At 46.2% G+C, this 26,483-nt stretch overlaps 1 protein-coding gene across 1 annotated transcript in view; it reads right to left on the bottom strand.

Moving 5' to 3' along the window:
- CMTR1 (cap methyltransferase 1) overlaps positions 1-26,483 on the bottom strand; it is a 96,220-nt gene that overhangs the window by 36,503 nt on the left and 33,234 nt on the right. Inside the window, exons 6-16 of the mRNA XM_068232681.1 lie at positions 24,498-24,590; positions 23,844-23,915; positions 22,571-22,665; positions 19,514-19,586; positions 12,967-13,165; positions 12,307-12,425; positions 10,217-10,313; positions 7,362-7,494; positions 5,047-5,226; positions 3,447-3,503; positions 355-412 (exon numbers count right to left, since the gene is read on the bottom strand). Of these exons, the coding sequence (XP_068088782.1) occupies positions 355-412; positions 3,447-3,503; positions 5,047-5,226; positions 7,362-7,494; positions 10,217-10,313; positions 12,307-12,425; positions 12,967-13,165; positions 19,514-19,586; positions 22,571-22,665; positions 23,844-23,915; positions 24,498-24,590 (1,176 nt within the window). The remainder of the gene's footprint in view (positions 1-354; positions 413-3,446; positions 3,504-5,046; positions 5,227-7,361; positions 7,495-10,216; positions 10,314-12,306; positions 12,426-12,966; positions 13,166-19,513; positions 19,587-22,570; positions 22,666-23,843; positions 23,916-24,497; positions 24,591-26,483) is intronic.

Genomic DNA, 26,483 nt, shown 5'->3' with positions numbered 1-26,483 from the left:
CTTATGCTATACACAGGCGCAGTGTCTGGGGCTAATGGAAGAGCAGCAGATTCGGAAAACAAGCAGGCATCACAACACAGGACAGGTAATGTATAACTGCACACATGCACATTTATACACCAGGGAACAGCGCCGGGGGTTTTGTTGCTTGTCCGATATCACTCGCTGTTGCTGCCGTACACACAATCAAGCAAGTTGGCCATACATCTTGCAGCATGTCCAATCGATACATACAACCAATTTCAGCCTGAAATTGGTTGCATAGTCCATTGGGCATGCACTTGGCAGCACCAATTTTCATCCGATTCCATCATAATAATCGAATTGGATGGTCGATAATGAGGCCCTACTTACCCCCCACAGCTTCAGGCACTCCTTCCGGATGTCGGCTTGGCGCGGCTCGCTCAGCGACCTGCAAGACAAGTCAGTGTCAGCACCCGCCAAAGCCCAACACCTTTACCAATACCATAGTCTATAGAATACAGAACTGCGGGGAGATGGTTACCGCAGGAATCAGGGACAGTCCACTAGAAAGGTTTTGAGCCGATACAAATCTGATGTTTATTTGAACCTTCTGCCGCCCGCGTCACACCAATGGGCGTGGCCGCGGCGGCAGCCCCAGGACTGCCTAACGCCGATTGGCGTAAAGTCCTGGGGCTGTAATTTGCATGAGATCGCGCGCACAACTCATGCTCGGAGGGCGGAGCTCCGCCCCTCCTTCAGTCTCCGAGCGGCTATTGCCGCTCGGGAGACTGGTAGACGGTGATCTCGCCGTCAATTTACTAGGTGCAGCGCTGCGATGAGCAGCAGCGCTGCACTGGAGACAGCCGTGTGACACGGCTGTCACCCTAGGGGACAAGAGAGCGATCAGCTCTCAAAGGCAGAAGCCTATGACAGCCGATCGCCATAATTGGCTGGCTGTGGGGAGGGAGGGAGGTAGGGAAGAAATTTAAAGAAACAGGGTTTTCTGAAAAAAAAAAAAATTTAAAAAAATAAAAATAAACATGGGGGGGAGCGATCAGACCCCACCAACAGGGAGCTCTGTTGGTGGGGAGAATCACTTGTGTGCTGAGTTGTGCGGCCCTGCAGCTTGGCCTTAAAGCTGCAGTGGCGAATTTAGCTAAAAATGGCCTGGTCACTAGGGGGGTTTAGCCCTGCAGTCCTCAAGTGGTTAAGCAGCGTGGACTTGCACTTTACTTGTCAGTATAATAATAAAATAAAAAATCTGTTTTCCCTGCAGTGCAATAATCCATCAAATACCGAATGAAGTACCTCATGAGGTAAAACATCTTCGTGAATAGTCATGCAGTTTTTTGGTAATAGACTAAACTATTACCGTCGCTAAATTCAACACTACCATGTTGCCGTCAATTAGTAGTCACATTGTCGTTGGGAATTGCGTTTGCCAGTGACGGAGGTCTAGCATGTGTATGTAGCTGAAAGTAAAACAGAAGCTTTACAAAATGAAAAAGTTTCATACACACATGACCCCTCCGCTGCCAGCTGAGACCCTCTTATTTTTCATGGCCTACTCCATTTCGCGTTAGCGCGTAACCACACTGCGCAGGCGGACAGACGGCCTCGCCTGCGCATTATCATGGTACACAGAGGAAAACCGCGGCCGTGAGCAATCTTCTATTTCAATGTCAAAAATCGCAAAAAGGGGTGCCAGTGCAAGAAGGCGGGGCTTTGGAAGACTGTGGAAGCCTCTGGACCAGCCAGACGCCTCCCACTACTAAGGTAAGTACCTAACTTCACGTTTAGTTCAAAGGACCACTATCGCAAAAATTGTAAAATGTACAGGTAAACATATTCAAATAAGAATCATCTCCCAAAGTAAAATGTGTTATAAATGAAATGACCTTTCTCACATGTTTCTGTCACTTACAGTAGGTAGTAGAAATCTGACAGAACCGACCGGTTTTGGACTAGCTCATCTCCTCATGAGGGGGGTCCACAGAGGTATCTTTATTTTCAAAAGCACTTAGTGAATGGCAGTTGCTATGTCCAACTGCCAAAAAGGTATGCAGAGATCAGGGAGGCTGGCCAGTATATTTGTATAAATCCTTTTCAGGTTGTGTCTTTATAAAGAATAAAGGCCATGCTTAGAATCCCCCATGAGGAGATGAGCTGGTCCAAAACCTGTCGATTCTATCAGATTTCTACCACTCATTGTAAGTGACACTAACATAGGAGAAAAGTAATTTATGGCTCCTTTTACTCTGGAAGAAATGTACCGTATATACTCGCCTATAATTCGAGAAATTTAGGACTGACTCAAAGTATAAAAGTGGGGGGGGTCGCCTTATACTTGAGTAGTCCTAAATTTCACAACTTATAGCCTGGTATTGTGGGGGAGCCTCTTTCTCTCCCCTTACCCTGTGCTAATGCAGCAAGCTTTCCACAAAGCTCTACTCCCTCCCATCACCACGCAAAGGGTGTCCGCTTTTCCCTCTCTCTCCCCCGTGTCTGTCATCTAATGCGCAGCCCCAGCGCTTAAGCGGAAGCCGTAACTCACTGATTACACAGCACGACATCCTCCCTTATCCCTCTGCTCACAATACCACAGCTACGGCTCTGATGTCACATGACATCAGAGCCGTAGCTGTGGTATTGTAAACAGACCAGCGTGAGCAGAGGGATAAGGGAGGATGTCGCGCTGTGTAATCAGTGAGTTACGGCTTCCGCTTAAGTGCTGGGGCTGCGCATTAGATGACAGACACAGGGGGGAGAGAGAGGGAGAAGCGGACACCCTTTGCGTGGTGATCGGAGGGAGGGGGATATGCGGAAAGCTGCTGGGGAGAGGGTGAGTGAGAGGGGGGCCCTTTCCATGGTGGTGGGAGGGAGGGGGGCATTTCAGCAAGCTGCGTGCTGTAGCACTGTGAGAAGGAGAGACAGATGCTGGCTGCTGCACCTCCTACAATCCAGTGTAAAACAAGGGAAACACAGCTAGGGGACACAGGGGCCACACAGCCAGGGAGAAATGGGCCCCATAGCTAGAGGGGCTACACAGCCAGGGGGAAATGGGCCACATAGATAGAGGGGCCACACAGCCTGGCAGACACAGGGGCCACACAGAGGGGTCACAGTGACCACACTGAAACATCCTGGTGACATCCCGGTCCCCAAGTGCAGTCTTTAACTTTCCTGGGTAGACTTGTACTTAATTAAATAAAAAATTCCAGCTTAAGAGGGTCAAATATTGGGGTCGACTTATACACGAGGTTGACTTGTATCTGAGTATATACGGTACTTCTTATTTATATGTGTTTACATGTATTTTTTAAATTGTATAATTTTTTCACGATAGTGGTCCTTTAACAAGAAACAACTTCCTCCTGTACCTCCTCATATTCACTCCTCACACACGGTAACCTCCTGTGTTGGTTTTGTGCTATTTCATAAGTTTGGTTTATGCAGCGCAATGGAAGCAGCTGAGCACTTACGATTCCTGGACGAAGGCGTGGATTTTGGCCAGGGCTTTGATCTGCACCTCACAGTAGCTGGAGGGAAAGGGATAGAAGATTATCAGGTACAGTGACAGGCGGTCACTCATCACTACTGGAACAATTTCGGCCCACTGTGTATTTGAGTTTGACACCAGAGCAGGAAAACTAAACTATTCAGGAAAATAAGAGCATTAAAAATAAAAACATATTTCCCTAATTTCACAATATTATTACACAGTAATTAAAAATAGTTAATAAGCTAATGGTTTTCAGCCAATGCAAATTTGATGTCAAAGGGATACTTAAAGTGGACCCAAACCAAACTTTTTTTAATTCAAAATATTTACTTGCACCACTCTGACAGGCTTTTCACCCTTCTCTTTTTATAACTAGGGTTATACAGGAAGCAGCCATTAGCAATTCCTCCATTGCTGGACACCTCCTACTCCACCAGTCTGCCAGATTCTGTCTCGGCAATTTGAAAGGAAAGGAGGGGTTCCTACAATAAATGTAAAATATTTTATATTTGTCATCATGCAGCTGAAAAAATGCTGCGATGTATTATAATTTAGAAAACAGATTTTATTTCTGAAATCTTGTATTTTTAATTTGGGTCCACTTTGAGCCTGGGGGGAAGAAGTCTTGGACTTGCACTTTACTTGTTTGTATAATAAAATAAAATGCTATATGTATCACATCTTTCATCCATTTTCCCTGCACTGCAATAATCCATTAAATACTGAATTAAGTACCGCATGAGGAAAAAAAAACTAACAAAAACCTTAGTAAGGCCTCTTGCACACTACGTGCGATTCCGATTCCATTTTGCGGGTTTTCAATCGATTTTAACATTCGATTTACATTTTTTAATCGCCACTGCATGCTGCATTTTTATGCGTTTTCCTTTTCGTTTTAATAGCATCCAGGGAAAATCAGAATCGCAAATCGGATTTGCAGTATGCAGGGGTCTGAACCGTCATGCAGTTTTTCGATACATTACTAAACTAAACAAATTAGTGAATTTAAAAAAAAAAAAATCTAAACCACCAAATGTGCCATTTTTTTTTATTTAAAGCAGACCCAAACCAAACATTTTTTTTAATTCAAAATATTTAGTTGCACCACTCTGGCACATACAAATATAAATAAACACTCCTTCAAGCCTATGAGCATTTCAGTGCATGCTTTTCATCCTCCTCTTTGCATAGCTAGGGTTATACAGGAGGCAGCCATTAGCAATTCCTCCTTTGCTGGACACCATCTACTCCACCAGTTTGCCGGATTATTTGCCGGCAATATGAAAGGAAGGGAGGGGTTCCTCCAATAAATGTAAAATATTTTATATTTGTCATCATGCAGCTGAAAAAAATGCTGCTATTTATTATTATAATTTAGAAAATAAATTTTATTTCTGAAATCTTGTATTTTTAGTTTGGGTCCACTTTAATCAAACGTGTCTTAGTGAATTTAAGCCATTCTATGGAGAGATCATGTGAGGGGATAGACCAGTTCCTGTGACATGAAAGCCAGATGAAGTCATTTTGTGTAGTCTTGCATACACAGAGCTCCGACCCCATCAGGCCTGGGCAGTACTTACCTCTCATTGGAGCGCACCATGTACTCGTGAAACTGTCGGTCTCCTCTTAGCACTTCCAGAGGCACCACCAGGTTGACGTCCTGCTCAGTAGACCGCAACTTGTTCAGCTGCAGATTGACGGAGAAGAGGTAATTGCGCACGTCCTCTATGCCCGCCTTCAGTCCTCGCCCAACCACGTACCTAAAAGGAGAACGGTCTCAACTGCAACTTTTCACACTAAATTATAGTCTATATTTTCCAAAACTAAAGAAGCCTGACTTTCTCATTGAATTATTTGCTGAATTTGTCCTCTCTTTAAAGAGAACCCGAGGTGGGAATTACTAATACTATTGGGGCACAGAGGCTGGTTGTGCACACTAAGACCAGCCTCTGTTGCCCCATCGTATGCCTCCATGTCCCCCCTGCTCGCCGCTATAGACCCCGCAGTGCTGGCGACACGCAGCGTGTCGCCAGCACAATGTTTACCTTAGCGCTGTCTATCAGCGCCGCTCCCCCGCCTCCTCCGCATCGCCGCTACCCGCCTGCGTCACTTCCCTCCTATCAGCGGGAGGGAAGGGACACGGGCGGGTGCGCCGATGCGGAGGAGCGGCGCTGACAGACAGCGCTAAGGTAAACATTGTGCTGGCGACACGCTGCGTGTCGCCAGCACTGCGGGGTCTATAGCGGCGAGCAGGGGGGACATGGAGGCATACGATGGGGCAACAGAGGCTGGTCTTAGTGTGCACAACCAGCCTCTGTGCCCCAATAGTATTAGTAATTCCCACCTCGGGTTCTCTTTAACAATTTCACCCGACTATAAAATCTTTACTTGAATACTTTGCCGCTATCTCCTGAGCTTCCCAGCAACACACCAGAGGAGTTTTTCTGAGCGTTTTGAGTTTTTAAACCTGCTGCTAATGTTATCCTATGTGTCTGTGCACACTGGAGCAATGAGGTTTTTAAAAAGAAAACCATAGCATTACATTGGGAAGAGCATTTAAAGGTTTTAAAAGCTCTTCCCAATGTAATGCTATGGGTTTTTTTTTACAAAACCTCATTGCTCCAGTGTGCACAGACACATAGGATAACATTAGCAGCAGATTTAAAAACTCAAAACGCTCAGAAAAACTCCTCTGGTGTGCACCAGGCCATAGAGCAGAAAGAGGCTTGTCAGATGCCTGGGGCCAAATTGCCATGTCAAAAACCATGTTTGGACCTTTCAAATTACACAATATTTTTTTTTTCTGTGTCCAGCTGACATTTCACTATGTTCTGTTTTTATCGATAAAGTTACATTTATTTTAATAATCGTATTCAACTGATGGGAGAAAAAAGCAGTACAAAATGAGGAAAAGTGCAGGACTCCTATTTTAGGGTCTCATTAGCTTATTAGATGAGCAGGTCCCGCTGGGAAAAAATGTGTAAGTCTGGATGGTGACTACGTAGAAAAGAGTGAAATACAACAAATCAAAACAGACTTTCTGGCAATTTTTTTAAAGGTCATAATTAAAACTCCACGCTACCCCCTCGTATGTACTTCACAATACAGCAATACGGGGAGTACCCGATTGCGGATACATGAGCCTGCCAGTTTCTTGAGCATCTCCCCCGATGCAGGATAAAATACTCACCGAACCTTCAGCGACGTCCTGTAGCTCCTAGCAGGCTCCTGGGGGCTTTCCGGCAGCCTCCAGGTATTAGAGATGTGGCGAACATCTCTGAATCCCTGGGGGTTTTACTACTTCCGGGTCGCTCTGACCCGGAGTAGTACGCCTGCGCTGCCTGGCGGAGCGATTCCTAGATCGCGCTCCTGTTGCTGGGCACTTTCTGCGCATGTGCGCGACGTTGTGAACGACGTCACGCTCATGCGCAGAGAGCGCCCGGCAACAGGAGCACGATCTAGGATGCGCTCCGCCGGGCAGCGCAGGCGTACTACTCCGGGTCAGAGCGACCCGGAAGTAGTAAAACCCCCAGAGATGTTCGCCGGGCAAACAGTTCGCCACATCTCTACCAGGTATGGCTCAAGGTGTTACTTGACCAGCGCCTGGTCATGTGACACTTGGAGCCATGCACGGATGCCGGAAAGCCGCTAGGAGCTACAGGAAGCTGCTGGAGGCTCGGTGAGTATTTTGTGGCCGGCAAAACCCAACCAAAAACAGTCCCCGTTATCCCCTCAAGCATGCTGGTTAGTGAAGACTTCCGAGCGCCAGAGTTCTGGATAACAGGGACTTCGCTGTATATACATCAGTACTGTCTGCTGAAGGTCTTTAGTGCCAGGAGACATACTTTAAACTCTACAAAATGGTTGTCAGTACTGGCCTCTCCTTTACGCTCACCTCTCGGAGTTGGCAGGCCGGCTGGTGACTGGCTTGAAGAGGCTGACGCGCTCAAAGCAGCAGTACAATAAGTAAATAATCCCCACACTGAACGGGGTGAACAGGTCGAAGGTCTTACAGACGAAATGTCCCCCTGGAGGGATCACAGAAAACATTACTCGCTAAATACAGCCGATGTCTACAAGCACGCTCTAAAAACGTTCCTAATCATTCCTATGATACTCTAAACCCAACAGATCGCCCTCCACCGCCGCTCTTCATCCAAGGTCAGAGGTGTACATGTCTGGGCATCATGTGATAATATTCCTAAAGGTACCGCTAATGTAGTTATTCACAAATCCTCTCCTCCACAGTCAGAAATGCTGAAAATCTCCTACTAGGAACAATATTTCTATATGGAGCAATCTTAGATGTGGTTATCGGTTGCACAAATAAATTGCAGAAATTGTCGGAAATGTGGTGATGTGGGAGGACAGGGCAGGTATACAGGTACAACATCATCTTACTAACCAACACATAACATATTAAGAGGAACAGGAGAGGTTAAAGGACACCTAGAGAATTTTTTTTTTTTTTTAAACAATGCAATTTGCCTGGCGATCCTGCTGATCTTTCATACATCAGTAGTATCTGAATCACACACCTGAAACAAGCTTGCAGCTAATTCATACACCTGATCTGTATGCTTGTTGAGTGTCTGTGGTTAAAGGAAACCAAAACTCATTCAGAAAAAGCCAGTTTAACTTACCTGGTGCTTCTACCGGCCCCCCGTGCCTGCGCCGGGACAAACTGATCCTCTGGTCGCCCTGCCGCAACCCAGTTTAGTTTCTGACGACTCAGCCAGTAGATGGCCACTGTGCCTGTGTGGCCCTCACTGCGGGGGACTGGTTTGTCCCGGCGCTGGCACAGGGCGGCTGCAGGGGGCCGGTAGAAGCCCCAGATAAGTTAAACTGGCTTTTTTTTATTAGTTCAGGTTTCCTTTAAAAAGTATGAGGCGCTAATGAACACCAGGGCAGCCAAGCAATGTGCATTGTTTAACAGGAAATAAATATGGCAGCCTCCATATTCCTCTCACTTCACACACACTATAAAACTGGCAATAAACGAGTAGATATACCCAGCAAATATGACAACCCTGATCACATCTACCAATGACCGATTTCCTGCAAGTCTAATCAATGAAATTCTCTAACTACAGAAAATGTATTTATTATCATCTGCAGCAGATTCAAATGGAGCAGATAACACATTTACTACTTCATACAGCACCAAGGTGCACAACATTAAAACACACTTGAAGTGAGAGGGACATGGAGGCGGCCATTTTTATTTCCGTTTAGAGAAATGCACATTGCCTGGCTGTCCTGCAGATCCTCTGCCATAGCCCCTGAACAAGCATACAGATAAGGGGTTTCTGACTGAAACGTGACTGGATTAGCTGCATGCTTGTTTCAGGTGTGCGATTCAAACACTACTGCAGCCAAAAACATCAGCAGGACACCAGGCAACTGGTATTGTTTAAAAGGGAATAAATATGGCAGCCTTTATATCCGTCACTTCAGGTATCTTTTAAGGGATGTGATGATTTGATCAACTCAGTCTCAGTAGCGTGGTAAATTGGTCACTACTTTGGAAGTAATCAATCGTTGGCTGAATCAGGGCTCTATTGACTCGTGTATGGCCATTTTCATACATACAGAAAATGTCTGGACAGTATAGAAAACATAGAAAATGTCTGTATAGTAAAATAGTGCAATACAGATAACATCAAGATAAAATCAATTTAAAGTTAACCAGGCAAGTAAAGTGCAGAGTTGCAGAATCAATCAAAGTGACTGAATTCACTGGGAAAAAAACAAGTGTATGTCCTTCTTTAACCTCTTGCGGACAGACGGCTCTGGCCGCTTTTAAGGAAACATCCAGGCTGAATAAAAAGTATAAATCTACCTACCTGAAGCTTCTTCCGGCCCCCGGCAGCCGTCCTGTGCACTCGCCGCAGCTCTGCTCCCTGCCGGTGGCCCAGGGTCCCCTCCGGTACAAGAGTCCTCCTTGCATCCGGACTGTACTGCGCAGGTGTAGTAGTTCTGCACCTATGCAGTACAGTTTGGATGATGTCAGTGCGACTCAGTGAGCCGCATGTTGAAGCGCAGGCAGATGCCAACCTGGCAAGGCCAGCATCCGCACCGGACGGGACCAGGAGGCTCCTGTACGATATACGGAAGCTCTGTTGTCAACATGACAGCAGAGCGAGCAGGTGCAGCGGCGGGAACGGCGAGATCGAGCAGCACGCGTTGCCACTATGCTTGAAATCTACGCCCTGGCAGGAATAAGCAGGCACAAACAGGCATGGATTTCAATCACCGCCGTCCATAAGAGGTTAAAGAAAACCGAAGTGAGAGGAAAAGGGAGGCTGCCATATTTATTTCCATTTAAACAATACCAGTTGCCTGGCATCCTGCATCAGTAGAGTCTGAACCACACACCTGAAACAAGCATACGGCAAATGCAGTTAGACTTCAGTCAGAGCAGCTGATCTGCATGCTTGTGCAGGGTCTATGGCTAAAAGCATTAGAGGCAGCAAGACAGCCAGTCAACCGGTATTGTGTAAAAGGAAATAAATATAGCCGCCTCTATATCCCCCCCCCCCCCTCTCACTGCAGGTGTCCTTTAACAACTCAAAACTTTACATTGCAGCCTCTTCTCCAGTTGCCCACACCCAGAACTGTAGATCAGTATAACACTGTTGTATGTGACATTAAGCCCCGCCCCCACCAGAGGGCAGGAATCTGGTGCGTTGGGTTGTTGCCTGGAAAGAATGGCAGAAATCACAAGGGAGGGGTGGGGGGTTAACTCACCTGTCCGGATGACAGAGAGGCCGATCAGGCACTGGCAGAGGAGGAGTTGTTTACTGAGAATTTCCTGGATGTTCTCCTGACCTTCCACCGAGAAGCCCTGCAAGACACGCACATCAGTAAAGCAGCTCGCCACTAGCAAGTGACAATCAGATGCCAAACACTCCGGCAAACTGTATGCAGCTCGGAACAGGAAGTGGTGCAATTCCACGCTGATACTATTTCCATTAAAGTAAACCTGTGAGCTTCTAAATGTGAAAAGTTACTGACTTCAGGAGAGGGAAGCTTGGGCGCCCGGATCAGCGGAAGTTTGAGCACCGCCATAGGCGCTCACTTAAATACTGGCAATGTTGGGGAAATTTAGGCGGGGGGCCTTATGGCTAGCTGCGTGGGAGGGGCAGTTAAAGGAAAATAATAGCGAGAGGGATATGAAAGCTGCCATATTAATTTCCTTTTAAGAAATACCAATTGCCTGGCTGTCCTGCTGACCCTCTGCCTCTAATACTTTTAGCCAGAGACCCTGAACAAGCATGCAGCAGATCAGGTGTTCCAGACATTGTCAAATCTGAGAAGATTAGCTGCATGCTTGTTTCTGGTGATGTTCAGACAGTACTGCAGCCAAACAAATCAGCAGGACTGCCATGAAACTGGTATTGTTTAAAAAGAAAAATATGGCAGCCTCCATATTCTTACTACAGTTTTCCTTTAAGCTTAGACATGAGGTCAGTTAACGTTAGCTGTGGGGGGGGAGGGGGGTGAAAATTAGGTGTGGGTGGAATGTGGTTAAGGTTAGGCGTCCAGGGAGAGTGGGTAAGTTTGGGCATTGGTAAAGGGAGGGTTCACTGTCAGAACAGAGTACGATGAAGCAAAAAAATTGGTATCTATTATCAATATTCTACTATAGTCATTATCACAAATATTCTCTTATCGGCTATTTTTGGGTGGCCAAACGTCCATGGTTTTTTCACATGTACCCCTTCCAGAGGTTTCCCCTGTCCTCATCCACCAGGCCGTTCCAGCACTGAGACTCCCGAAGCCTGCGCAGATCTTTCAAGGGACACATCGCTGGAACAGGTAGGCAGAGGAGAATGGGGGAAGCCATGGATCATCCAGAGGCTTCACTCTATTGAGGCGAGTACCCCAAGAGGCACTTTTTGTCCCCTACAGGTGTACTTTAAATCTGCATACAAGCCAGGATTATCATCATCACACTGACCATCTCTGCTTACATCACACACAGAGACACAAATCCTCAAAATCACCATTTACTGTCTAAAGTACACGTCAAACTCCGGCCCACGGGGCAAATCTGGCCCTCAGTGCCATTAAATTTGGCCCCCAAGTGGTTTCCCCACTTTGCATTATGTTTAGCCCACTGTAGACCACCAGGGAAGCTATATTGGGTATAAAGCCCTAGAACATAAGGGAAGCCATATGCAGGAGGTAGGGGAAAAGCACTAAGCACTAGGGAGCTCTATAGGGAAGGGTGGGGGAGGGGGCACCAGACACCAGAGAACTTTATAGGGGGCGGGATCACTAGACACCGGGAACTGTATAGGGGTTGGAGGGGGGCCATTAGACACCAGGGAACTTTATAAGGGAGGGAGGTGGTCAGTAGACATTGAGGTTGGCCCGCGACTAGGCCAGTGTTCAGTTTCGGCCCACTTTGTATTTTTCGTTTGACACCTCTGGTCTGAGGCATAAAGTGTTTTAACAGAACCAGCAGTGGATTCTGTCCCTAATCTCAGCATGAAATGACTGAAAGGTTATGTTTACTGTGGCCAGTGACACCGCTATACTGTACGACTGTCAGTGGTGTCACCTTCCCTCCTGCCTGCGTAGAACAATTTATTAGGAGGATGATCATGTGATCAGGAAAAGGGGATAGATCTCATACACTTATTTCACATGTAGTATATGTGGTGACTGCAGTTCAGCTTTATAGCACAATACTCTGAACATTAACTACTCCAGAAGGCCTGGTATGCAGGAAGTGAAAGTGCTGAACTTTATTACGGGTTATTTCCTCTGCTGGGACTTCTGCCACGTCACTGGTTATTCACAAACAAGCTGTAACTCAGATCAGGACGTACCCCATCGGCCATCATGAAGTGCACGCCTTTGTGGTCCGTATTGTCCAGCACAAAGTTGCGGAAAGCAGTGATGTTTTCTGGGCGAGTGACGTCCCCATCGCCGTCCACTCCTCCTTCACCTGGGGGGACAGAGAAGAGATCATTTCAACATTACGAGGGGGTGATGGGGGAGAAAGGAACGGAAAGGGGAGGGGCTCATCATACGGCTCCACTATGATGATCATTTTCTGCTTTGATCTGGGCCTGGCAGACACTGCTGTGAGGTTTGGACCACACTGCAAATAAAAACGTTCTGTTTATTGGAACTAAACGGAAGCGATTCTTTGCAAAGGAATAGGATCCATTCACATTGGTCCGTTCATGTTCATTAATAATGTCAGAAACACCGATGTGATGCATGCTTGTTCAGGGTCTATGGCTAAAAGTATTAGGGGCAGAGGATCAGCACTGCCAGGCAACTGGTATTGCTTAAAAGGAAATAAAGATGGCAGCCTCCATATACCTCTCACTTCAGTTTCCTTTAAGAAGGGTAGTGGTTTGTAACACCAATACAATGCCTAGGGAAAGCTGCTTATCCCTGTTAACACAGCAGCGGATGTGAGAGAAAGCTTCTGAATGCATCTGAAAACAGGAGCGGACTATTAAAAGTGGGAGAATTACCATAGTACGGCTCAAAGAGCTCGCTGGAGGCGGAGTAAAAGTCCTCCAGTTTGAAGTCGTTGGGTCCCTTCAGGGTCATGCCGAAACCCTTGGCGTGCCACTTCCTCCTCCACAAGATGTACTCGGAGAAGCCCCCCGGGCCAGCACAGACATCAGCAAAGTACAGCAGCTCCGAGTCCTTATCCCGCACTATCGGCCGCTGGAGAAGAGGAGAGATGATAGTAAAGGCAGCTTATACACACAACACTGGCACAGCTACTAGAACTGGGAAGTGCTGGGGGCATGGAGGGATGGTGGTAAGCAGCGCTGGATTCAGACCTGGGCCAGGACACAATCGCCATGGGATTGGTAGGTTCTTACTGTGTTTGTGTGGGTATTCTCTGGGAATTTCAGGTTCCTTCCACAACCCAAAAACATGTGAAGTTATTTGGTACCCCCCAAAACCGGCCTAAAGCTGATAAATGCTAGTTTGCTAAAAGAGTCACATAGAAACATCTCGGTCGAGAATCTAGTTAAGTTAAAGCTCTGGCACAATGGATATTTAAAGGGACAACTACTACTAAAAACTGTAAAATTTCAAATACATACATATTAAATGCAGATTTCTTTCAGAGTAAAACACACTATAAATTACCTCTTTACCATGTTGTTGTCACTTACAGCAGATAGTGAAACGTCCATCTTCTCATGGAGGATTCTCAGGATTTCAGATATTTTTCCTGAATGGCAGTTCAGGAAAACTGAGTGTCCCACTTCCAAAATAGTGTGCAAATGAGTAGGGAAGCTGACTGACATCTTTGAATGGATCCTTTCCAGGGAGTGCTTTTGTAAAGCATAAAAGTAATAATACTGAGAATCCCCCATGAGGAGATAGACAAGTCCAAAATCTGTCAGCTTTTCACTGCCTACCGTAAGTGAAAGCACCATAGGAAAAATAATTTATAGTGCATTTAAATTTATAAAAAATAAAAAAATAAAAATGAACCAGATACTTACCCTAAGGAGAGGGAAGGCTTTGTACAGAGCTGCCTGTCTTCAGGAGTACTCGGGCTCCCAAAGACTTTCCGAAGACTCCTTCGGCGGCAGGAAGCAGTATTGGACCCATCTGGTCCATTACTGCTACCGGGGGATCCAGCACTGGAACGCAGGGTGCAGAATGGTGCGGGAAAGGCTCTAAGCAGTGTTCCCCAACCCTGTCCTCAAGGCCCACCAACAGTGCATGTTTTGTAGAAAACCACAGACATGCACAGGTGGGGAAATTAGTGTCTCAGCAGAGGCTGATTAACTACCTCTGTGGATTTCCACAAAACATGCACTGTTGGTGGGCCTTGAGGACAGGGTTGGGGAACACTGCTCTATAGAACCCAGAGCCTTCCCTCTCAAGTAACTGGTTCATTTTTTTTAAAGAGGAACTGAACTGAAAAAAAGTCACTAAATTGAGCCTCCTTATCCCTTTGAAATTAATGATTAGACACAAAACACTTGTGAAGGGCAATATAAAAGTAGATATATTTGTGCAATACAACTATGAATAAAAGAGAATGGCAGGCTCCATCTTAGAGCTCTATCCCTCCATTTTGCAGCTCTCACTCCATGGGAGGTGCAGTATCTGATTCTGTGGGCGGTGTTACAGTTGGAGTTAGACATGCCCATTCACGCCCACAGAATGAGATTTACAGCCCAATGTCATGAGGTCATCATCAGTCGCCCTGTTACAGGAAACTGACAGCTGTGGCTTCTGCTGCTGCCCTGCACTGTACTGGCACACACCTTGATAAAGTATTATTTTTCTCTCTAACTATGCCTCCTGCAGTGTGAGATCTTGTGTTGTCATCCTGTAGTCCTGCAGCTCTTCCCATTCGTTTTGTGCCAGATCCCATATCATGTCCTGTAGTCATGCAGCTCTCCCCTTTCGTATCCTGTCCGGCAGAGGTGGGGGGGGGGGGGGGGGGGGGGGGGGTCACATTGCAGAGGGAATCCGCTCCTATGTCAAACACCCTCAACCCTCCTTCTCCTCCTCGTAGGTGTCACGCAGGGGGAATCCTCTCTTACATCATCCAGCCGCCCTTGTCGTCCCCTGTAGGTAGCTTGACAGATGGAATCCCCTCTTATTTTACCACCCCCTGCAAGCCCCCCCTCTCCTACCAGTACATAGCGCATGGACTAATTAAGCCCCATTTGAATCACTCGTGATTCAGGTTGGGGATCATCCGAGCTCTAATACACACTAAGAGAGGTTTGGCACTTCACAGTATAAAAAAGACTGAACAGGCTTTTCCCCCCAAAAATCATAAATATATATGCTTCACTGTCAATGCTTCACTCTTTATAAAACTGACCAAATGTCCACTAAAAAAATATGACCGGCACGCATATGCTTCACTGATATTACTTCAATTGCTAATTTCAGGAAAATCGTTTTTTGCTGAAAAGCAACCCTTTTAGATACACAAATGCCCCCTTTAGTTATCAGTTCACATACACACTAAGAGAGGTTTGGCGCTTCACAGTGTAAAAAGGACAGTTATATGTTTTTAGTGGACATTTGTTTAGTTTTATATAGAGTGAAGCATTAACAGTGAAGCATATATATATTCATGTTTTTTTGGGGGAAAAACTTGTTCAGTCCTTTTTACACTGTGAAGCGCCAAACCTCTCTTAGGCTCCCTGCACACTGCTTCCGATTCCGATTTTTAATCAGTTTTTATATCCGATTCCGATTTTTAATCTGTACTGCATGCTGCGTTTTTTGATCCGTTTATTCTGTTGAATGTATTCAGGGAAAATCTGAATTGAAAATCGGAATCTGAAATGGAATCGGAAAGCGGATTTGCAGTGTGCAGGGAGCCTTAGTGTGTATGTGAACTGATAACGAGAGGGGGCGATTGTGTATCTAAAATGGTTGCTTTTTGGCAAAAAAAACATTTTTCCTGAAATTGGCAAGAGTGAAGTAATATCAGTGAAGCATATGCGTGCTGTCATTTTTTTAGTGGACATTTGGTCAGTTTTATAAAGAGTGAAGCATTAACAGTGAAACATATTTATGATTTTTTTTTTTTTGAAAAAACCTGTTCAGTCTTTTTTACACTGTGAAGTGCCAAACCTCTTAGTGTGTATGAGGATCATCCCAGCTCTGCCCATCTGCTGCACCCATTACCAGAGGCAGCCCCCCCCCCCCCCCCCCCCCGATTAGTTTATCTCTCAGGGTCTCTAGTGGTGAGACCTCTGTGCGCCTGAGTTCCCAGCTCTGCAAACCTGCTGCACCCATTACCAGTGACTCCCCTCCTCCTGCTGGATTCTTCTATCTCTCAGGGTCTCTGGTGGTGAGATCTCTGTGCACCCAAGTTCCCAGCTATGCACCCCTGCTGCACCCATTACCAGTGGCTCTCCTCGTACCTGCTGGATTCTTCAATCTCTCAGGGTCTCTGGTGGTGAGATCTCTCTGCATCTGGGTTCCCAGCTCTGCACCCCTGCTGCACCCATTACCAGAGGCTCCTCCCCTGCTGGATTCTTCTATCTCTCAGGGGCTCGGGTGGTGAGATCTCTGTGCATCTGAGTTCCCAGCTCTGCACCCCTGCTGCAGTTATTACCAGAGGCTCCTCCCCTGCTGGATTCTTCTATCTCTCAGGGGCTCTGGTGGTGAGATCTCTGTGCATCTGAGTTCCCAGCTCTGCACCCCTGCTGCAGTTATTACCAGAGGCTCCCCTCCCCCTGCTGGATTCTTCTATCTCTCAGGGGCTCGGGTGGTGAGATCTCTGTGCATCCGAGTTCCCAGCTCTGCACCCCTGCTGCAGCTATTACCAGAGGCTCCCCTCCCCCTGCTGGATTCTTCTATCTCTCAGGGTCTCTGGTGGTGAGATCTCTCTGCATCTGGGTTCCCAGCTCTGCACCCCTGCTGCACCCATTACCAGAGGCTCCCCTCCCCCTGCTGGATTCTCCTATCTCTCAGGATCTCTGGTGGTGAGATCTCTGTGCACCTGAGTTCCCAGCTCTGCACACCTGCTGCAGCTATTACCAGAGGCTTCCCTCCCCCTGCTGGATTCCTCTATCTCTCAGGGCTCTGGTGGTGGGATCTCTGTGCACCTGAGTTCCCAGCTCTGCACCCCTGCTGCACCCATTACCAGAGGCCCCTCCCCCTGCTGGATTCTTCTATCTCTCAGGGGCTCAGGTGGTGAGATGTCTGTGTACCTGAGTTCCCAGCTCTGCACCCCTGCTGCACCCATTACCAGAGGCTCCTTTTCTTCAGTCTCTCAAACCAATGTGACCTGTGTAGACACAGCATGGTCTATATTTCGTGAAGTAGAGAACTTGCTGCGGCTACAGAGGTCACAGCTGTTTGGAGAACTGGCCAGCAAGAAGACTTGAGTGGAGCTTCCCACAGACTATGACTATGGCAGGATTAGATTGTGAGCTCCTCTGAGGACAGTCAGTGACATGACTATGTACTCTGTAACGTGCTGCAGGAGATGTCAGTGCTATATAAATACATAATAATATGGCAGGACATTACACTAGGATTATGGCAGGATTAGATTGTGAGCTCCTTTGAGGACCGTCAGTGACATGATTATGTACTCTGTAATGTGCTGCAGGAGATGTCAGTACTATATAAATACATAATAATAATATGGTAGGACATCAGACTATGACTATGGTAGGATTAGATTGTGAGCTCCTCTGTGGACAGTCAGTGACATGACTATGTACTCTGTAATGTGCTGCAGGAGATGTCAGTGCTATATAAATACATAATAATATGGCAGGACATTACACTAGGATTATGGTAGGATTAGATTGTGAGCTCCTTTGAGGACAGTCATGTCATTGTAAAGCATAAAGCTATTATTCTCATCCATATGCCAGACTCCACAACAACTGACTGCCCTTGCACTACTAATCAGTAATTATGATCAGCATATCATGTAGCGATTAGACGTCCAGGACACAGATGAGGCTGCAAGAAGCATGCAGCGACATAATGAGAGCACTGAGGAGCAGTGGGAGTGTGCAGGACTCGCATTAGTTCAGAGGTCCTAATCTTCTCACTCAGCAGATGTTACAGCAGTTCCCCCTCTCCTGCTGGCTGCTGATCGGTGAACTGTGGAGAATGTTGGCTGGGGAAATGTGTCAGAGACCCTTTTCAGATGGACTGCACTCTGCTACGGGAGAGAGGGGGGAGGGCAGCACACCCATTCACACAGCAGAGCGTGGTGCTGTGTGCTCACTGTGACTATATAGCTGTGTGTTCTGCGTCCTGAGAGGCTTCTTGCTGTGAGGGGGGGCACATGCCTCCCCAGGCTACTGTGTAGTGCTGCTGTTCCGCTGAAGTGATGACATCGCTGGCCCCTCGCTGCTGACTCATCTCTCCTCCCCAGCTGGCTGTACCTCTCTTGCTTCCTCCAGTGTCCGATATCCCTTGTTCCCTTCTCTCCACTGTTCTGCTGGCTCTCACCTCCCTCAGCTGTCTGTGCTGAGGCTGTCATGTTTATCGCACTGGAGGCGCCTCCTGATGACGCAGTGTCTTGGTAGGCGGATTTTCAGACAGCAGAAGGAGGTCTCCCAGAGACCTTTGCAGCTGAGCTTGCCGAGCATTGCCGACAGCTATGTTACAGGGGGGTGGGGTTTATCGATTTATTGTAATTATAGAGTCTTTTTTACATATTTTTGTACAGTAATTGCACTGTTTTTGCCTACAGTTTTTTTACATGGTTTGCTATGCCCTGTTTTCAAATTCTGAGTTCAGGTCCGCTTTAAGTGGTTCCCATGCACTTGAACTCTGGGAGAATCTACATTTGAAATACAGTATATGCATTTAAAAATGTAACACTTTTTCCACAATAAAGGTCCTTAACGCAAAAAGCCGGATGCATTGTACCCTCCTTAGGCCGTCCCAACAGAAGGTATCCAGAAGACCAATACCAGGACAGATAGTTTCAGCAATAGCAGGCTGAAATTCCAAAAACTGTGCTTTGTTTTAAATATTTATCCTGTTAATGGTACTATTTATGCCCTGAAGCAGCAATAATACCATTATTTTAATTATCTATTTATCTTAAATATCAAAAATTGTCCGAACTAACAGTGGGTACGTACAATTATGTTAGGCTTGGCGTCTGGACAGAGTGCCATTTTCCAGCATGTATTTGTGTTATGGGATGTTTCTTTAATTACTTGTGTATCTATAGCACCCACTCATTGTGCTACATAAGAGGATGGTGCTACTACATAGGAAATTAATCCAATTATAAGATTGTAAGTTAAATAGCCGGAGGTGTGGAGTAAACAAGCCGTTCTGGAAGGGAGCCTGGCTCTCAGGAACATAAAGGAATGAATTGCGTAACCGCAAGCTGGCTCCGCAGCCAGGAAACGATGGGTGTTGCTTTTTACATCTTGTTGAACGTCTGATATTTGGCACGGCTCCGAATTCGAGAATCCCACAAGCTTATTTTGAAAGGCTGCCAAGAGTGGGGTGGAGCAGCCGCCGCAGTGCTATGCCGTTGCAGCTACTCAGGCCTCACGCAAGCAGAGAAAGCAATGAAAATCTCACCCCCTGAGAATCCTTAGGATTGGTAAACATGTAATCAAACACGTGATCGATATTCGCCATCTTCATGGCCGCCCTGGAAGTAAAATGTAGAGAGGGTCACACACTGATATGTCAGGAACTTGTAGGATATAATGAATTGGTTGTGTAATACTGATCATTAATAGAACATTGGTAGCAAAGAAAATAGTGTCATATTTTTATTTTCAGGTATATAGCTTTTTGTTTATAACATTGCATCATTCCATTGCAGTTTCCATAATATAATCAGCATTTTAAATGATTTCACAGAGCAGTGACCCTTTGAACTTTTCTCTGCAAAAAAAAACAAACAGGAAGAAACAATAAGAGACAATTGAGATAAGAGCTTCAAAAGACAGGGCTGTTGCAGAGCTCACAGAAGCTGTTTTGCATAGATAACTGAAGTTTCTTAAAGGTAGCCATACACTGGTCGATTTGCCATTAGATCGACCAGCTGACAGATCCCTATCTGATTGAATCTGATCAGAGAGGGATCGTATGGCTGCCTTTACTGCAAACAGATTGTGAATCGATTTCAGCCTGAAACCGATCACAATCTGTGGAGCCGCCGCTGCCGCCTGTCCCCCCCCCTAACCCCCCCACCCCCCCCCCCCCCCCGCGCGCATACATTACCTGACGCTGGCTCCCGGGCATCTTCTCCGCATCTTCTCCACGCTGCACCCGCTCCATCCCGGCGCTTCCTGTGTCACTCCGTGACCAGGAAGTTCAAATAGAGCGCCCTCTATTTGAACTTCCTGGTCACTGCAGTGACAGGAAGCGCCGGGATGGAGCGTGTGCAGTGCGGAGAAGACGCGGAGAAGACGCCCGGGAGCCAGCGTCAGGTAATGTATACCTGATCGGATCGGCCGCTGCTAGCGGCGCGCTCCCTACCCGCGGGCGATCGAGGGTAATTTCCCGCACGGCGCAATCGACGGACCAATCCGATTTCGGGAGGAAATCGGATTGGCGGGTGCGTTTAGCGCGAACGATTGGCAGCAGATTCGATCCCAGGTTCGAATCTGCTGTCGAAACGGGCGCGAATCGGGCCAGTGTATGGCCACCTTGACTCTTCCTGTACCTGAAACAATATGAGACTCATATCTGTGCTAATGTTTTTTTTCTTAGCAGTACTACACATACACATCATATTATAAGTTTATTTTCACTTCAGATTCCCTTTAAAATAAATATATTATGTAAGTTTTAAAGGACTTACGAGGCCAAATGTAAAAAAGAAAAAAAAATTGTGTGCCTGCATGAATTTTGAATGCACGGAGGACGACATCCACGCCCTCCGTGCAGTTCCGCCGGGTCCCCGCTGCTTAATCTCCCCCCGGGCCGGCTCCCGACCCCACAGCCGGGTAGGGCTGTCATGCCTTCTCAAAAATGGCTGCCGGAGGTTGCCGCGGTTGCGCAGTACGCATAGACGCGAGTGCGGCTGCGCAGCTTTAGCACCTCCACCCCCGATCCACACTACAGGCTGTCTGCTTCAATCAAAGTAGGAGGTAGACACACTGTAGATTTATTTCAGGATTTGTACCAGCTGTAAAAAAATTAATGTTTTCTGTTGCGTATCTTAGAGAAGAGAGGAAGTTCGGAGTTCAGGTCTGCTTTAAAGCGGATCCGAGATGAAAAACTAACTATAACAAGTAACTTGTCTACATATCTTATCTAAAGTTTAGATAGTTTACACAGCATATCTAGCTGTGAAAGTTTCAAAAGTTTATGATTATTTATTCTTGTGATACAATGAGGGCAGCCATGTTCTGTTTGTCACAGGCTAAGGGCTGGAGATGGAGATCAGCTTGCCTGTGTGTAAATTCAGTCCCCTCTCCTCCTCCTTCCTCCCCTCTGCCTCTGAAATCAATGGCTAGTAACACCTCCCCCTCCTCCTGCCCAGACTGAGCTCCCATGAGCCCTTGCTACTGTCTGAAAATGCCAAGGCACTCTGAAAAGCTGTGGGCGAGGCTTGTTTGGTTTATAGGGAATTAGAGTATTAAAACAAAAACAAAAATTTGACTTGAGGAATGCCCTATAAAATATATGAAAGGAACACAATAATTCTACAAGAACTTCCAAAATTCAATACATATCCCAGCAAATACACATTAACCGCAGATTTTACCTAAAGACAATGCCCCCTTTCCTCCCTCCTGGTGCTGCGTATAGTCAGAGTATACTCTACTCAGCCCTCTATGAAGTCACCCTCCTCTTACCTCAGTATAATATGGTGCGATTAGTGACACAATAAAAAAGGTTGGAAATACTTGTAAGCCCCAGTTCTTTCCCAGACTCTCCTTTCATCACATGGACAGAAACGAGAGAATGATTGCTGCGTCAGCTTAAGTCACACCTCTGTTCTGACTGCCAGCCTCTTTTGAGGGTGTGTGGCTTCAGACTGACGATGTGTCAGGGATTTACCTGGAGATTGCGTAGGAGGTAAAAATCTATGAATTGGTATAGCAGAAAACTTATTTTTTTATACCGCAACATCTACGGTTGTCTTTGAACTAACCCTGTTTTTATGCATAATCAATTTAAAATAATGGTTGTTTAAAAGGATATTTAAAAAAAAAAAAAAAAAAAGCAAGCCTGTGCCTTAAAGAGAACCAGAGATGAAAAAATAACATTTATACATACCTGGGGCTTCCTCCAGCCCCATCAGCCTGGATCGCTACCACGCCGCCTTTCTCCTCTGCCTCTGTCCGCCGGTACCCGGTCCCGTCATTTTGGCCAGTCGACGCAAGCGTAGTGCGTTCCCTCCGTACTGCACAGGCGCATGCGTACAGAGCCGGAGGGAGCCCCTGTGCATGCGAAAGACTGACCGCGTCCGAAATTAACGGGACCCGGTACAGACGATAGAGGCAGCGGAGGACGGCGGCGTGGGAGCAATCCAAGCTTATGGGGCTGGAACGCCCCAGGTATGTATAACATCTTTTTTACATTTTCAACATACGTCCGTCTTTGGTTCCCTTTAACTTTGTACAATAGTAAGGAAGCTGCTAAAGTGTAAGCCAGGAGATACGGGAGAGAGATCACCTGTTCAGGAAGAAGACCCCTCGGATGGTCTCATAGGGATTAGAGCGTGTCCTGGCCCTCCGCATCTCCTCCCCCTCCAGCTCATCAAATGCGCTCTGCAAGAAACGGCAAGAACAGCGGGATGAAGAGAGGCCTGACAGGGAGGGTGTGACAGGCAAGCAGAAGCCTAGAAATTACTAATAAGATGTAAAACAAGAAGCATCTGCCCACCCAAAACTGGGACAGTAACAAGAAAAAAATACATATATCCAGGCACATTATAAAAGTTATTAAGGAAAGGAAGGTGCTGAAGGGGGTGTGGCTAGAAAACAGCGAAAATCTATTAACCCCTCGCACTCTCGCATGCAAATGTTCAAACAAATGCATTCACAGATTCACTCATCCAGGCACAACTGTTATCCCTAAGAGTGCGAGGGGTTAATAGATTTTCAAAACTGGGGACAGGTGTTGAACTCCAGTCCTCAAGGGCCATATCCAGGCCAGTAATGTGGACGTTTTTATCTTTGTAATGCTATAGCTTTAAGAATTATACATTAATTTAGTATGAAGCCAAAACAGGTACTATGTAACATTTGTTAGAGCTGGTTACTGTTCAGAGTATCTTATTTTTACAGGACATGCCAATATGATGATATCATACAGAAACAGAGGATGTCTGCAGAAGAAACCGTGTGCAAATAAGGAAACGTGTGCAAAGAAGGAAACCTACATTATGATAGGACAGGAGGCAACTGCAGAAAGGGGGAACCCTAGAAAGGAATGCGGACAGTAGCATGCGATGTGCTGAGATGATTGGTCTACACAGGTCAGATGACAGCACCTAAGACTACACCCAAGGAAGATGTCATAATGACTATAATAGTAGCGTAGACAATAGATTACTTCACTTCTGGTGTCGGTGAGTTTGGATATAAATCCTCTTATGCGATCGGATGCCAGAAGTCCACGCATGTGAATAAAGACAACATTGCAGTTTAGCGAAGTGGAATCCTTGAGTTCTTTCATAGGAAGGGTTATTGGATTACCTTTATCTGTGTTTAGGATAAACTGAGAAATGTGTTCTACATGACGAAGCGCACCTTTCCTGTTTCACTCCCATCAATGAATTTGAGCTGTTCCAAAAATGTGTGAGGAGCTCAGCCCTTGAGGACCTCTACTGACCAATGACAATCTGGCATTAAGCAGTTGGTGGTGGGGCTTAGTGTAGTGCATGAAGGACAGGTCTTCATAATCTTGATGTTTAGGATAAAGCGGGAGGGAGGTGCTGGCTTACCTTACACTCCAAGAGGCTCGTCAGAAGATTATCTCTGCAGAACTCTGTCTCGTCATCAATGATCAATTTCCTCTGCAACACAAGATGGCAGCACAGAGCATCAACCTACAGTCCTTTGAACCACTCAGGCCAAATACCCATAATCCTCTGCACCACTCAGGCCAAACACCTATAATCCTCTGCACCACTCAGGCCAAATACCCATAATCCTCTGCACCACTCAGGCCAAATACCCATAATCCTCTGCACCACTCAGGCCAAATACCCATCATCCTCTGCACCACTCAGGCCAAACACCTATAATCCTCTGCACCACTCAGGCCAAACACCTATAATCCTCTGCACCACTCAGGCCAAATACCCATAATCCTCTGCATCACTCAGGCCAAACACCTATAATCCTCTGCACCACTCAGGCCAAACACCTATAATGCTCTGCACCACTCAGGCCAAACACCTATAATCCTCTGCACCACTCAGGCCAAATACCCATAATCCTCTGCATCACTCAGGCCAAACACCTATGATCCTAAGCACCATTCAGTCCAAATAAATGAAGGACTCTTCATGAAGGATGACCTGTGCTGGTCATTAAAAATACCACCTCAGGCATCCAATCGCATCCTGTTACACTGTCACCAGTCATTACCCTACCTTGCCCATGGTCATCCAATCTTCCAGCTCATCAGCATCTGGGATCTCTGTACTGCATTCTGGGAACCAGTCCACTTCTTCATAAGCTGTTGGCTGGAAAACCAAGAAGAGATTAAGGACAAATGAAGTGAGAAGTACTTGGAGGCTACCATAGTTATGTTCTTTTAAGCAATACCAGTTGCCTGTCTGTCCTGCTGATCCTCTGCCTCTAATACTTTTAGCCATAGACCCTGAACAAGCATGCAGCAGATCAGGTGTTTGACATGTTTGTCAAATTTGACAAGACTAGCTTCATGCTTGTTTCTGGTTTGATTTAGACTCTACTGCAGCCAATTAGACCAGCAGGGCTGCCAGGCAACTGGTATGGTTTAAAAGGATGGCAGGCAGCCTCCATATACCTATCACTTCAGTTACCTTAATGCAAACAGGAAAATAAACTGAGGAAATAATTGTATCTACTAAATATGACTTTTTTTTTTTTTTTTTAATCCCAGAGTTTTATGTTATGTTGTTAAAAAGTAGGCTAAATGTTTTATTCTCTCAGCTGAATGAAACAGTTTGAAAAACAGGTTTTTAGTGTTTATCCACTTTTATCTGGACGACTATAGTTGCCCAGATAGAAGCTACTTAAAGGAGTTATCAGGGAATATAATAAAAATAAAAACTTTACTCAACTGGGGCTTTCTCCAGCCCCTTGCAGCCGACTCCCCTTGCAGTTCGCCGGGGCCCACGTGGCCATGATTGACAGCGGCGCTTCGCGCAGCCACAGTAAGGCCGACCCCGCAGCCGGCCTGAATACCGAGCGGCGAGAGCGGGACAGCGGCGGCGAGCGGAACTGACAGTCGGCTGCAAGGGGCTGGAGAAAGCTCCAGGTGAGTAAAGCTTATTTTTATTATTTTCCCCGATAACTCCTTTAAGTCTAACTGGACGCTTATACAAGTCCAGTGTTACTTTGGCGGGTGCGTGCACCCACCACTCGTTCCTGGCGGCATTTACGTGGCGGCGATTGAAGGGGAACAAGTGTGCACAGAGCCAATCGTAGTGCCTTGAATGAACGGACATGACCACGATTTCAAAGATTTCACATTATTATATCATTTTCGGATTGTAAAATACAGCGAATGTGACAAAGGTTAAAGTTTATCTTTTATAATATAAACTGATAAAGGGAACATTAAAAGAGAGAAATACAAAGGCTGCTATCTTCATTCTCTAGTAATCCATGCCAGTTGTTGACATCTGTGCTGATGCTCTGCCTCTGATACTATAAGTCACTGGCCCAGAATAAGTATACAGATCAGATGCTGTGACTCTGATGCGACTCCACTGGCTGCATGCTTGTTGCAGGTGTGTGGCTCAAACAACTAAAGCCAAAGCTCAGCATGGCACAGTAGTGTAGAGGTTAGTGCTCTCGCCTTGCAGTGCTGGGACCTAGTTTCTAATACCAGCCAGGGCACTATCTGCATGGAGTTTGTATGTTCTCCCCAAGCCTGCTTGGGTTTCCTCTGGGCACTCCAGTTTCCACCCACATCCCAAAAATAAACAGATACATTTAATTGAATTCCCCATCAATTGTCCCTAGAATACAATTAACATATGGCTATGGTAGGGATTAGATTGCGGCACCTCTGAGGACAGTCAGTGACATGACTATGTACTCTGTAAAGAGCTGCAGAAGATGTCAGCACATAAATACATAATAATAATAATATAGTAGAACACCAGACTATGACAACAGTAGGATAGGATTGTCCTGCAGAAGATGTCAGTGCTATATAAATCTCACTAATATTTATAAATGCGAAAGGGCTGAACGTATTTGAATGAAATTTGGCACACACATAGTACATTACCTGGAATAACATATAGGATACTTTTTATCCCCATAACCAAAAGTGGGCAGAGACAAATACAAATTTCACTGGGAAAATGTAAACTGCAGCCATTCTTACACGGTTAATGGTATCGGTCTCAAACTTTGCACAA

The sequence above is a fragment of the Hyperolius riggenbachi genome, chromosome 4 (assembly GCF_040937935.1).
Source record: "Hyperolius riggenbachi isolate aHypRig1 chromosome 4, aHypRig1.pri, whole genome shotgun sequence".
In the NCBI taxonomy this organism is placed as follows: domain Eukaryota; kingdom Metazoa; phylum Chordata; class Amphibia; order Anura; family Hyperoliidae; genus Hyperolius; species Hyperolius riggenbachi.
Note: the sequence above shows the minus strand (reverse complement) of the source record. Positions and strands in the feature narration are given on the sequence as shown.